Below are 13557 nucleotides of genomic sequence, written 5' to 3'. Positions count from 1 at the left end.
TGTTCCTCAATTCAGTCTGAATTTCAGAAGTGAATCGCTGTGCTGAGAAGTTTTATTAAAAGCTTGAGCAAATTCCTGAATATACTACTAAAATCACCTTAGTCTGGCTTCTTGCCTTTTCCTACCCAAGACTTCCAGTGACTGGATTAGGAATATCTCTCCAGCAGAACAGAGCAAGTTGTGGCACCATTGAGCAAGGATAGTATCTTCCCCAAAAATATTTGTGCTACAGCTGATGGCTTTTCTATTGGTCTGTCTCCACAGAGATGAATTCTGTCCAACAAGAAACTCTCTCTAGCTATATCAGCTAGCAGAGCAGAAGAGAGGCTTATGCTAGCACTACTCATCTGTGCTGTGAAGGCGACCAGCTGGGCTCATGCTCCCTCTGAAACTCAGACCCAGGTGGAGGATACACCAGTGAGGACCTAACCCCCCTGTGGCATCTGCTTTCCCTGAGGCATGCTGATAAGGAGTGCTGAAGGAGCAGCCCAAGGAGACAATGTAGAAGCTGTGAAAGTGGCTTAAATAGAAACAGAGACTGACCCTACCCTCTGTGTTTGACAGGACTGGTGTTCTTGGTGCTGACAGGCTGTTGGTGTAACCCTTCCTTCTGTGTTTTTCTGCAGCCTCCTGGCCTCAGTCTGAAGCCTTATTTGCGCATCACCCTCTCACCACTCCTGCTTGCCTCTGCCCCTCTTTAACAGCAAAAATATGGTGCTGCTCTCAGGTATCACCAGCCTAAGAGGGGCTGCAAAATGGATCTCATTGAGGGACAGGCTATTTATTATCCTGTGCTGTAACAGCTCCTGCACCACAGAGACCCCTCTGTGGCTGTGTCCTAGGCACTGCTGCCATAAGGAGGATTAATGACGATTACATGACCGACAGAATAATCAGTTCCTGTTTGCATATTTGTCAGCTGAGGTGTACAAAAGGCAAAAGCTCTCTACGCTTCCATAATTACATATGTGCTTTGGACATGCTAGCACAGATTATGGGTAAGGATTAATGGGAAGAAAGCCCAAGCAAAAATATCTACAAAAATATCGCAGGGTCATTCAAAAGCAAGTTTTCATTGAAGTTATTGTTACAATGTGTAATGCGTAACAGCATGCTTACAGACATTTTACCATAAATGAATAGCTGTAAACATATAGTCACACATTTTTAAAGCAAACTGCTTAACTAAAAAAACAAAAGTACAATACTTTCTAAAAGCCTCTCTTCACCATTATGATTCTTGTAATAAGAAAGCAACAAAATACACAATTTCTGTCTCAGTCTGTAGCCAGCCTTTACTGCTCCAATCACTTAAAAGGACTAAGAAAGGGATCTCTGTGTTGCAGCATATCTAAAACCTGAAAAAAAGCTGTCAAAATGAGTATTCTGTTCATCTCAGCTTCTGACTGAGATTACCAGCTAGCATGGAATACAGTGAGTTCTGCTTAATGTGCCTGGTAAAGGCATACCTGATAAAGGTATTTTCCTAGTTTTCATAATATAAACAAACTCTGGAATAAAACTAAAATTTGAACATCTCTGTCTATCACTGAACAATTTGCAAAAAAAGCAGAGACTTATTGCAGGGCAGCTAGAACATGAGATAATCCAAATGGAAAAAAACCCCACAGTTAAAAAGTCAGCCTGGGATTTCCCAATCCTGATGACTGTGCAGTGGAACAAGCAAGCCAGAATTAGCGGGCCATCATTGTTGATGTGAAAGGGAAGAGGCTGATTTCCAGTTAAAAACCATGGAAGCCCCTGATGGAGCGGGAAAGGCAATGGTAAGAGTTGAAGAATGTTGGCATTTGAGTGACTACCTCTGCATGAATATAGCATTGGTCTGGTATCTGTCCTGTTGGTGATTTAAGTAATTTTCATTCCAAAAGTAACTATATTTCCCTATTGTCTGGGGGAAATAACAAATATGTGTTTTTCTCCTCCTCACAGAGTCTGCTGAAATCTACACTGACAAAACAGGCCTCTGAATTGCAGACACTGGCTGCCTGCAGGATCTAAATGGAATCAGAAGTGTCAGTCTTGTGTCCTCCATACTTGACATCAAATCACTGGAGGCAGCCACTCTTCCCCTGTGCCGAGTGTTTGGTCTCAAAGTTCCCTACTAGTGAACAGGAGATGGCATGGCAGAGAATACTTTCCTATTGAGACAAACTTTTCTCGTTTTATTTCTTTTTTGGAGGAAACCAAGTCCTGCAAGGATTCCATATTGACTTCTCTGTTACTTGCAATTTTGAGGGGAGCTGGGAGGAAATGCTTGGATACCTTTCACAAGACACATACACATACATACACAGACACATATATGTATAAAGTATAAAGTTTTTGGCTGCATGCTATTAAGAACTCTATTTTGACACTATGCATTGTCACCTTGCATTGACATTTTCATTCCTGGATCTAAGTGAGGAGAAGACAATCTCTGCCATTTCAAAGGACAGCAGAGCCCGTATATTTCTTCCCTAATGTGTTTCAGCTCATAAACAGCAACAATTTTATTATTTTTTTATTGTGTTATCCGTTGAAAGAGATGCTCCAAATGAGCTGAAGTGAGTAGACATCTATGATCACAGATCCAAACATATTGTGTTTGCTTTGTGTTAGGATGCAGCAGGGGCTGGGACCTGGGCTGCTCCCCCAGGGTGGGCAGAGCTGGGTGTCACCAGCCAGCACCTTCAGCAGTGACACATATCCTGGGAGCAGGGAATTTGGAATGTCAGCTCGCAGCCAGGGTTGGGTCAATGGAGTCTATAGCTTCTTGTGTTCAGGTGTAATAGAGGATTTTGTAAGATATGAATACTTCATTTGTTTAGAAGCATTGATATCAACATTTTTCTATCCTGCATGGGGGTGTTGCAACAAATGGCAATAAAGCTACTCACCTGGGCATGAGTGTTCTTCCTTGAAGAGGCTGTTATGTTGGAATAAGAGCTGACAGATGAGGTGGTATTCAAATCATCTGTGCTGAGGTTGTCAAGAGTGTCACTGAGGCCACTGCTAACCGAGCTGCTATCATCCCAGCTGCAGAGAAAGGAGCACATCTACTTTACTTACCATGTCTCAATAGGCAGAAGGCATCTCAAAATCAATAAATGTGATTACTTATTTTTCAAGTGATTTACCAGAAACTTTTCAGTCATATTTCCAAAGGTACAATGAATATAGTTCTTCAGACTTCTAAATTAATTATTCACTTGCAGTCAAGTGGTTGCTTGTTCAACTAATGAAAGATGCAGGTGTCCTTAAAAAAAATACCATCTGATCTAAGTGTGAGCCATTAAAACAGTTCATTTCATGCTTCATTGCAATCACATTCATTACACCGGCAGGGAAATCCATTAAGCTTACCTGATATTGCTAGTCTCAAAAATTATTAACATCTTACAGAAGACCTGATGAATTGCCAGGCTACATAAAAATAAAAGAAGTATCTTTTCTGCAGACTAATCTACTGACAGCAAGAAGCCAGTATTTTCAAAAGTTTTATTTTCTTGTCTTCAGGATCTGTCCAGCTGGTGCAATGTCATCAAAATAGGAATCCCTGAGAATACAGTCACTGGAGCTGACAGAGAATACATTATATATCTCTGAAGAAACACAGTCTGTCAACTGTTTTCCTTTAGGAGATTGAGGCAAAGGATGCAAATAAGAGAGAGGCTTCTCTTATAGAAATGCCATTACCAACTCTCACAAAAGCCTTGCTTTTGCACAGAAGGGAGGTTGAGCTGTATTTCTCAGACTTTTCTCTACAGAATTGCTCCTCTATGGCATTACATTTTGACTTTCATTTTATTGCCATATACAGCATTATATTTCCAGTATTTTGCTACATCTCCATCTGTTCATCTGGTTTTGGATTATTCACAGGCCAAAAGTTTGAAAAAAAAATTCACCTTATCACTTTCAAAAAGATTCATGTCCTATAATTTTAGGTATATAAAAGTTAGGTATCTCATTTAGTTTACCTAGTTTTCCTCTCTAACCAGTATTAAAAGCAGCCTCCTCCAGGAGGTAATTCATCCTGGCTTAAAATGCCTTAGGCTTGTGGGATAAACTGTCCACTGAAGGTGCCTCTATTTTCTTTTCCTCTCTTAGAGAGGAGAGGGTTGATCAAGCCTCTTCCAGATATATAACTTCTAGCAAGACAAAGCTAGGTGTTTACACCTGCTGATAAAGTCCCAAACACAAGAGAGTGCCTTTTATCCTTGTTTTGCTGTAACCTGTTAAGAGGATTTTTAGAAAAAAATATGTAATTCAATCCCCTAGATAAATTACAGCTCAGTACTATTGACTGGCTAGTCATTCAGAGCAAACAAGAAAAATATCTGTGAGTCCTTATTTTACATTTGGAGTTCTGGGAGACTGCAGCAGTGACAGGGAACTGCATGGAACAAAATGTGTGCTGATGCACTGGAAAGTTCAGTGCACTAGTCTTGTATCATAGCAACTGCAGCAAGCATTACCTTTCTTCTGCAAAAGGTAGAAAATCACATTAGTAAACCAGCTCAGTGACAAGATAAACATATTTCAGAGGGCAAGAGTTTATTACAGTGCTGCACTTTCCACCACTGAGTACAATGACTACAAATAAATATGTCTTCTGCTACATTGCCAGGTGATAAACACATGAATGATTTAATAATGAAATTATAATGTCATACATAATAGGCTGTCCACATTCATCTAAGAACCATCTCTGAAGCACTAGTCATTTAGGCCTTCTGTGTTTTTCACTGTCTAATGTGATGAATAATTTCACTGACGATAAAAAGCCATTAATTAAATGCTGTGTACCACATGGGAATATACCTTTAGAACAGTGTTAAAACTGAGAACCTTAAGGATGGATAAAACCATAAATAATATAAATGCGATTATGTTGCAAAAAAGGTAGTATTACCTCATTAAAAGCTGCTTTTTAAAAAAGAGAAAAAGAAATCATAAACAAAATCCAAAAGGATATATATTAGCTACTTCCTAAAAGAACATGAGCTTTTATTGTATGACATTCACATCAAATAATATTTGGCCATCCATTTTCTGAGTCTTCCTAAGACCCGGGGGATAAAATTTCATCCTCTTTCCCCACATCCCTTTGTTATTATACTCTATTTTAATTTTTTATACTGCATTTTGTGCTCCTTTTTCTCTGTAAGAGAATTTACATTTTCTAAATTCTGGAACAGTTCACCTGATTCACAAAATATAACTATGCTCTCTACAGCTGAAGTTTTCAGGCAAATATTACCGTGATCATGTTCTGTTTTATGGCTTCTCTGTGGTGTTCCACAGTCATCACAGCTCAGTGTGATAATCCACACCAGTGGATTATTAGTGGGTTTGGGGAGCACTCATGGCCATTTTCTAAGTTGTATAGAAGATCATTCTGAAACCTCTAAAATGCCTTCTTTTTAATTTGGAAAAAATTCTTGATGACTCATATTAACATATTCTTTAAACTAGTAAACCATGACAAAAATATCTGATACAATTATTGTGCATCACTTTGAGATTGAAAACCCATTTGTGGGACTCTGCAGCGAACTCTAATTTTAGTTCTTGTTCATTCTACCCTTCATCAAAAAAAAATTCATTTATATTTTAATACGCTGGCTGAGATTCATCTTTCATTTTTTATTTTTCATTTACTTTTCTCTTTTTCACACATTCTACAGAGTCTATAACAGGTCAGGTTAGCACTGCTGCTCATTAATGCGTTACACCAGTTTGCTGTTAAAAAACACATTTTAACTGTTTATAATGTTGACAGAATTTACTTTGTTTTCCTTGGCGTCAGACTCAGGCTGATTTCTTTAAAAGAAAATGTCAGCAAATGGTGTTCACCTAATCTGGGAGACTGAAGCTAAGAGAAAAGTGCATTGTTTTGACAAGTTCTGAAAATTTTTCTTTGATAAACCCCTGGATCCCAAGGGGATCTTGAGAAGAACCTTGATATCCAGAAAGATAGTCAGCAAGACACAGTCTTCTCATTAAGAATATGAATTCTGCTATTTCTAAGAGAAATCCTCTTAAATCTGGATAATCCTTAAGTGTCTTTAAAATCACTGCTTGCATGTACCTGACATATTTTTATTTTCACAGCTTAGCTCATTCTGCTTTGTCTGGGTTCAAATCAGCAAACAGAGAACAAGCAAACAGCCCAGCAGTCACTGCTCTCATTGTGAATGCATGTAACACCACAGTGTTTGATGACACAACCACATATTTTTTTCACTTGAAATGCTTAATTAATTTAATGCTTGTAAGAGGTCTGCTTTAGGGATGAATCTGAATTTTGCATTAAGGAAAGATGCCTTCTGTCTTCAGTCAAAGTTCTCTAACAAAAGGGACTATGTGAAGCGTGATTGAAGCCCCTGGTGTACCAGACTCCCTGAAATCTGCAAGGTGACTGCTTTAGCCAACATTTTAAAATAAATTGGACACAATAAAGAGCTTCTAATTTACTTTAAAGGTTTGCATTTGACTTGCAAAGATGTAATGTATGGAAATACATGCTTTGAACCTACATTTTCCTGCCAGGATATCTTCAAATTTAGGTTACTATCAACTCAAATTGCACACAAAACCCAGCATCTCTTTTTTGGCCTTACTATTGCTGTACCTCAGCTTTGCATCTGTAAAACTGAGACAAATACATGCACAAATGGTTAAAATGATGGCCACTGTGTTACAGCTTTCATCCAAAACCATACCTCATGCCCTCTGACTTTGCTCAGACTCTTTGCAGTAACTTTGCCAGTATGCTTTCTGCTCAGATCTATGTTTTCCTTTCATGTACTAGCTATGCCAATGAGATAATTTTGAATTAGCTAAAGCTTATCCCCTAATTCTAGCTTTCCCTTTCAAATCTAAACAATTCCTGCCTGTTTTGATGCAAGACATTGTCACTAATTGGCAAAGGTGGCTATGAATATTGCACACATTCCAGTTCTTCACTAATTGCTCCAAATGCTTCAAGCAACATCTCAACTCCTTGACCATATCAGATACTCCATAAAGTTGAGAAATCCACAACTTACTATCTACACAGTTGGTTAGTCTCCACTATCACTCTTTGTCTCACTTCCATTAGTGTGTGCTAGTAATGATGAGATCTCCTCATAATAATCCCCTCATTGACCTCCCTACCACACAATGTTCTGGAAATAGCAAGGTGTCTGGAGGCAAAACACGGTGCTTAACATCAGTGTGTAGTGTTGAGCAAAGATTACAAGCACATCCCAACAAGTATCCTCAAATGGAAAGATAAACTACACTCAGCTTTGCTCAAGAAACTTTTTCATTTGGTTTCCACAAGCATATGGGTTTTTTTTTTGAGTTCACACACTGAAGTATATGAACCAAATGAGGAATATCCTATACAAAAAAAGACATTATTTCATACATCAGGCAGGCAAGCTATAGAGCTTTAGGGCAAAGATGCAATTTGACTGTGGCCTACATAATGAGGACCTGCAGATAACATGCAACGCATTTTTCTAGATTTTTGCATGATGCAAAAGTAAAAAGCAAAATGAAAGTAAAAATGCACTGGATTAGGAGAGTTATGAATTATGAAGGTATATGATGAGAGGAAGTGGTATCAACAGTCTGCGTTAGTTTCATGGATACCTAAAATATTCCCCTTTCAAGGTACTTGTTTCACAAAATCAAAGCAGTCTAGTTGCAGACAGACATACAGAGCACTTAGACATGATCATTGTTTCACTCACCCTTCCTCTTTCTACTTTCATCATTTTCCTACAGGCCCTTAAATTTGCCAGCTTATTGAAGTTCATCACACTGTTAGGCTGGGTCGGTGCCTGGAATTTGTTTGAATATTGGCATACTTCATTAATTTCTGAGACCACCTCCAGCCAAAGTGCCTCAGTATGCAAATAAAGAAGCTTTTCACAAGAAGATCATCAGACACAGCAAGACTCCAATCAATGTGCTATCATGAACGCCAGAGAAGTATGGTTCCTTCAATGTACTGTCCTTGCACAATTTGAAAAGCTGCTTGCGTTTGTTTTCATTACCCATTTTTGCAAGCAGAAGCAGGAGCTCCAGCTTTCAAATATACAGCTCTAGAAAACAAAACCAAAATCTTTCTTCTTAAAGAATTCATTTAATCAGAATAACTGTTCTCTCTGGAGAGGTTTGTAGCTGTATGAAAAGTGGCACTGTATCCGTCACATGCTTTATACTGCACATGGAGAGCTTTAGACCACAGCAATAGACACACATGCTTGATTAGGAATGAGAAACCCTTAGTCACATTCTTGCTAATGCCAATGGCACTCACATACCCCCAGGGACTTTTATGATTCAAGGAATCTGAACACATTGAGCAAAACAACCTTTACTTGCTTTTTATAGTAACTTTGGGCTTTCAAACTGTGAAGCCCTTTTAAACACTCCTAAATCCCTCATTGCCATGGCAGGTACATGCAGGGTGGTGCCCAGGTATATTTCTCCTGCTGGAGGAAATGGTCTTAGAGGACAAATAAAACAACCGAGATCATGACACAAGAGGAACATTCAGAGCTAAACCAAAACCTGACTTCTGAATGTTTGAGGATCTACAAATCCATCCTAAGAGCAGATCAGTGGTGAGCAGTAAGGTGTTACCCCTTTCTTTGCCTGCACACAGCTCATTGTTTTATGTCAATGAATCCATAGAGGATGCAGGTCTCCCTGTCCCTTTCTTAGAGCTACTGGATGTCACTACACAATTTTCATAGAAACAGCAGATGTATGGGAAACACAGGAATTTCTTTGATTAGTATAGCACACTTCCATGTTTGCCAGATAAAATGATAGTACAGTAGTCTACTGCAGTGGATATGCTGCAGGACTTGGACATCCTCAGTTACACTGGATACCTATTTAAATTATGATGTTCTAAGAATACAAAATCCCTAGATTTAGGTGCCTGTGAGGTGAACAGCTAGGGTGGTGTAAGACATTTGGTGTCATTTATGTGCGAGGCATCTACATTAAATGTGTGTTAGAAAATGAAAGGTGTGCATTTAATCCCCTAGGTAGTCAACAGACAAAGGCAGGTACATCCAGAGGGTAAGCAGGAAAGACTGGAGAGGTAACAACAAAGTAAAGGACTTAAACTATATGCCCACAGTAGAAAGTTTGAACTTAGCACACCTTTACTTTACTCACACAAGTTAAGCCCTGCAAGTGGAAGATAGTGTTTAAGCTCTTTCTACACATAAAATCCATAAAACAGGGAACAAAATGCATAAATCAGCCTCCACAACACACTCCATGCAAGTGGCCATTACTTCTCTACAGCACACCAGTGAAGTGAATATTAGCATGCATTCTGGGCTGCTGCCATGAACTTTTCTCTGACACCCATATTTCAGGTCGTGTTTCAGGAGAGTAAGGCACGATTCAGCTGAATATAAAGATTTTATAGCTACTTCCATAATTGACTTTTGAGAACAGAAATGTCATCTTAGCTCATTAAGAGAAAGAGATAAGAAAATAATTGGACAGTTTTACTTAAAGCAACTCCTCACTAAAATGCCAATATATCAGCTGGCAAAATTTCTCCTTCAAAGTTCAATTCAACATGAATTAATCCTTTTTAAATCTTCTACTGTGATCTCAGCTGCTCATTATTCATGAACAGCTACGCTGACCCTTCACAGACAGATCCAAGAGAGCACAGAGTTTGTAAAATCAATACTTTCCTTCATTCCACAGACTGTGAGAGCCAAAGCCCAGGCCCTGAATCAAACCAGAAACTTGCAGGAGCCGTAAATTTCCCTACAGCAATTCTGTGCTCATAGCTAAATGAAAACATAGCCAGATGGACTCATACTTCACTGATTTTTCCTCAGCAAGTGTAATGCATCACCTGTCATACCGAAACAAGGCGACTGCTGAAGCCTTAATCCTAAATTACTTTGAGGTCTTTAAGGTAGAAAATCATCCCATGTACATTTCAAAATGGATGCACTCAGCCTATTTAAGGAAAATTTTTTAGAGTTAAAAAGAATAGGAATGCATTTATGCATCTGCTTTAATGTGGTATCACTCTGCTTTAATGTGGTATCACTTTGCAAGGATTTTTTTTTCAGGTTAGAAATTTATTTTATAAGAAGATCCAATTAGAAAATTATATCCTGCTACAGGAGATACAGCTACCCCATGAGAACAATTAAAGAAAAATGCATTTTTGCAAGGTCAGTTAATTTCCATATTCTTCCAAGCATTTCATAAGTACCTTAAGAAATAATTTGGTTTTAGACCCAGCAGGGAAAAAAAAATGAACTAGTGGAAGATTTACATTCCTTAAGATAATTATACATACCTTGCAAAACCTGCATATCCACACCACAGGATCTGAATAAGTCTTTGCCAGAGCCCCTTCTGGTTTCCACTTATTTCTGAATACAGCACTTAATCTGACATGATAGGGACAGCAGAAAGTCATTACCTAGCTCTAAATTCCTAACAGAATGTATAAACAACCAGAAGAAGGAATTTTGTAAAATGAAATTTAGGCAACTGAATAAAACAATAAATATCCATCTAGGAAGATATTTTATGTCTGGAATGTACAGGGTTGTTTTATTTTTTTTGACATGAGGCACATAAACAGCATCCATTTTTAATTATATTTTGAATAATCTTTGGAAAATAGTAATATATGGGCTGAAGCAAGATGTAAGATAGTAATTCCATCAAGAGCTGTTGCCAATATCATAACAAACAAAGGGAGAAAATCTTTTGATGGATTTATCTTCCTGCTGCTGTTTGTTAAGTTTTCTACACACAGGATGCAAGAGATGTTTGCATTTTTCAAAAGAAGATTTGGACACTAGTTAATTAGCATTAGCTGAATGAGCATAAAGAAACAAAAAACAAACTGCCCATGCAGTTCTTCAGAAGTTGAAAAGCCCTATTACTTGTTACCTCATCACTTCATGAAGTAAAAATCTCATCCTTCACTTTGTATATGGTCAATTCCCATCCCCAAAATTGAAAAAATAAACGAAACGCCCCAACACAAATTTTCTCATGGTATCTGCATTTATAGTCAAAGAAAAATCATACCAAATCCAGCCAGCCCCTTAACCACCATGAGATAAGCAGAATTTGCCATTCACCTTTGCAAACTGTCAGTCAAGTGCTTCAGATGGGAGGGAGGCACTGAAACATCAAACCTCTTTACTCAACCTTGTCTCTACAGCATATTAAGAAACCAAACAGATCCTCCTGATAAGTGTTCAGAGGAGAGCTATTCCCAGTAATTATTTGCCCAATGTCAAAGTCCTGATTTACTGCTGTGAAAGTCTCTCATGCTTAAGCATCTTCGTTTCTACAACTACCTGTCTTGTTTTTGCTTATGAGCAGAAGCAGGGATTTATTTTTCCTGCCTCCATCTGATTAAACTCAATCTGAAATAAACAGTGCACATAACAATGTTAGCAGAATGATAAGTAAATCTGTCTTCATTCTGGTCATGATACTCATGCTATAAATCTCCACGATGCAGCAAGTCTTAAATCCAGCACTTTTATATAGCTTTTATACTGCTGCAGTACAGGAAAATGTGGATTGGTTTTGGCCCGTGACAAATCTTTGTTACCCCACACTGTCATTTCCTTAGAATAGGAATATGTGGCAGACAAAGACTAAATCAGAATTTTTATAGTCCATTTGTAATTTCACTGGGATTTTTAAAATCAGCTTTTACAAGTGTAGGCAGAAACAACATAGAGTTGGTCCCCTCCTATCCCTGCTACCTGACTGCAGCATTCCCTAATAACCTTCTTACAATAACATGGTTCAGGAGTTGGCAGCCTTGCACTGCCATCCAAGTAGAGCATTCCAGCTGCAGGATGCATCCCTAAACACGTGAGAACTGTTGGAAAAACATTGCCTCTGAAAGTGCAAAGTGAGTTCAGGCTGGGGGGGCAATGGGCTTCCTCACACATAGTCTTGTGCAAAGTATTTTCTCCCTGCAGGTCTCAAGAGGAGGTGCTGGTTTGTTGAGTTTAGCAATGAGTTGTGACTATGGGAAAAGGTGCTAGTTCAAGGCCTGAGGAACTTCTTAATAAAAATCTTCCACCTTTAACCTCTTTGAGAGCTTGATCCACCCAAATATTTTCAGATAACAAGGCAAGCCTACCTCCTGAAGCCTACCAGGATTACTTGCTTGCAGTCAGCATCATGACAACAACCTGTCTGGCAAAGGGCAAGTTCATCAGAACAAAGGGGTCCTTCTTTTCTTGCTTTTGTTTGCCAGGATTGTATCTCATATCTCTTGCTGCTTTCCCAAATTTTGCTGAGTCATGACCCAGGTTACAGCTTTAGCAGAAACCTGCATCTGCATGACCTGATTTTCAGCATCAGTAAGGACTAAAGGCTTCAGTGGTCACGCTCCCTGTGCATCTGGCCTTCAGGGTCCTGCTCATCACTGCTGCCTGGACTAAACTACTGGCTGATTTTGACAAAAATTTGCAAAAAATATAAAGGTCAAAAAATTATATTTCTTAATTCTCAAGCGAATACACAGCCACATGAAGACAGAGGCAAAGCAGATGTATTTCTGAAAGAAAATGTGCAATATGAATTAAATGTATCAGACATTCATGATTCTGTACATAAAATCAGACTGCTTATAAATTAGCAGTTCAGGTGTATCTTTAGTCTCTTCTTAATAAATAGGTTCATAGAACATTTTTATTCAGGTTTGAGATTTGGAGATTTTCAAGACCCTCTAGTCTTTTGACCCACAAAGGCCAGGGTGCTGAGTTTAGAAAACACAGATTTCAGAACCTGACTTATTTACAGAGGTTTAGCCATCCAAGCCCTCATTTGGTATTTTTTCAGTATCTCAAATGTTCAAGCTTTTTTTGCTCTTCATTAAAGGGCAATCTTAGAATTTATAATTTTGACACTGCTTAGTTTAAGATAAATTGTGGTTGAAGGGTTTAATGTTATCTTTAATCCTGACTTATGGCAGGTTTTTGCAGCAAATCTAAATGCTATTAATTTGCACCTTATGTTACGTGACTGCTTTTCACATGGCTGTTAACAGCAGTCATTGACAGTGATAGTAATTTAATTGTGCTCAGAGATCACAGCTGTCATTTATTCCATCATCAGACATTTTCAAACATTTTCTTTACTCCACATGCCAGTGGTACCCAATCCTTGGTCTCATAATCTCTTAAAAAGTTCCTCTGCCATGTGTTTATCATTTTGCCAGTGAGGGTAGGAGCTCACTTATGGAACTGTTACTTGAGGTTTCAACCTAATCCTTATCCAATTTTTAAGAGTCTGGAGAAGGCAGGGATTTGGGAGTACGTTATAGGCCAGATAAACTGCTTAGGTTTCTGGACTATAAAAGAGTAAACATTCATGGAGCTGTGGGGATATAAAAATAGGTGGAAATTTTCAAATAAAATGTAGTTGACAGTACATTATTTAAAAAAAAAAATCAAAAATCTTGCAGAATTAAAAAAATAATTATTTTCTCAAAAACCAGAGTAGCTTAGGAATTAA

General features: G+C 38.4%; 1 protein-coding gene across 1 annotated transcript in view; it reads right to left on the bottom strand.

The window, feature by feature from the left end:
- NAV3 (neuron navigator 3) overlaps positions 1-13557 on the bottom strand; it is a gene marked incomplete at its 5' end in the record, with an annotated part of 248995 nt that overhangs the window by 61353 nt on the left and 174085 nt on the right. Inside the window, one exon of the mRNA XM_084205736.1 lies at positions 2901-3039. Within this exon, the coding sequence (XP_084061862.1) occupies positions 2901-3039 (139 nt within the window). The remainder of the gene's footprint in view (positions 1-2900; positions 3040-13557) is intronic.

The sequence above is a fragment of the Fringilla coelebs genome (genome assembly GCF_963513975.1).
Source record: "Fringilla coelebs genome assembly, chromosome: 5".
Lineage (NCBI taxonomy): Eukaryota > Metazoa > Chordata > Aves > Passeriformes > Fringillidae > Fringilla > Fringilla coelebs.
Note: the sequence above shows the minus strand (reverse complement) of the source record. Positions and strands in the feature narration are given on the sequence as shown.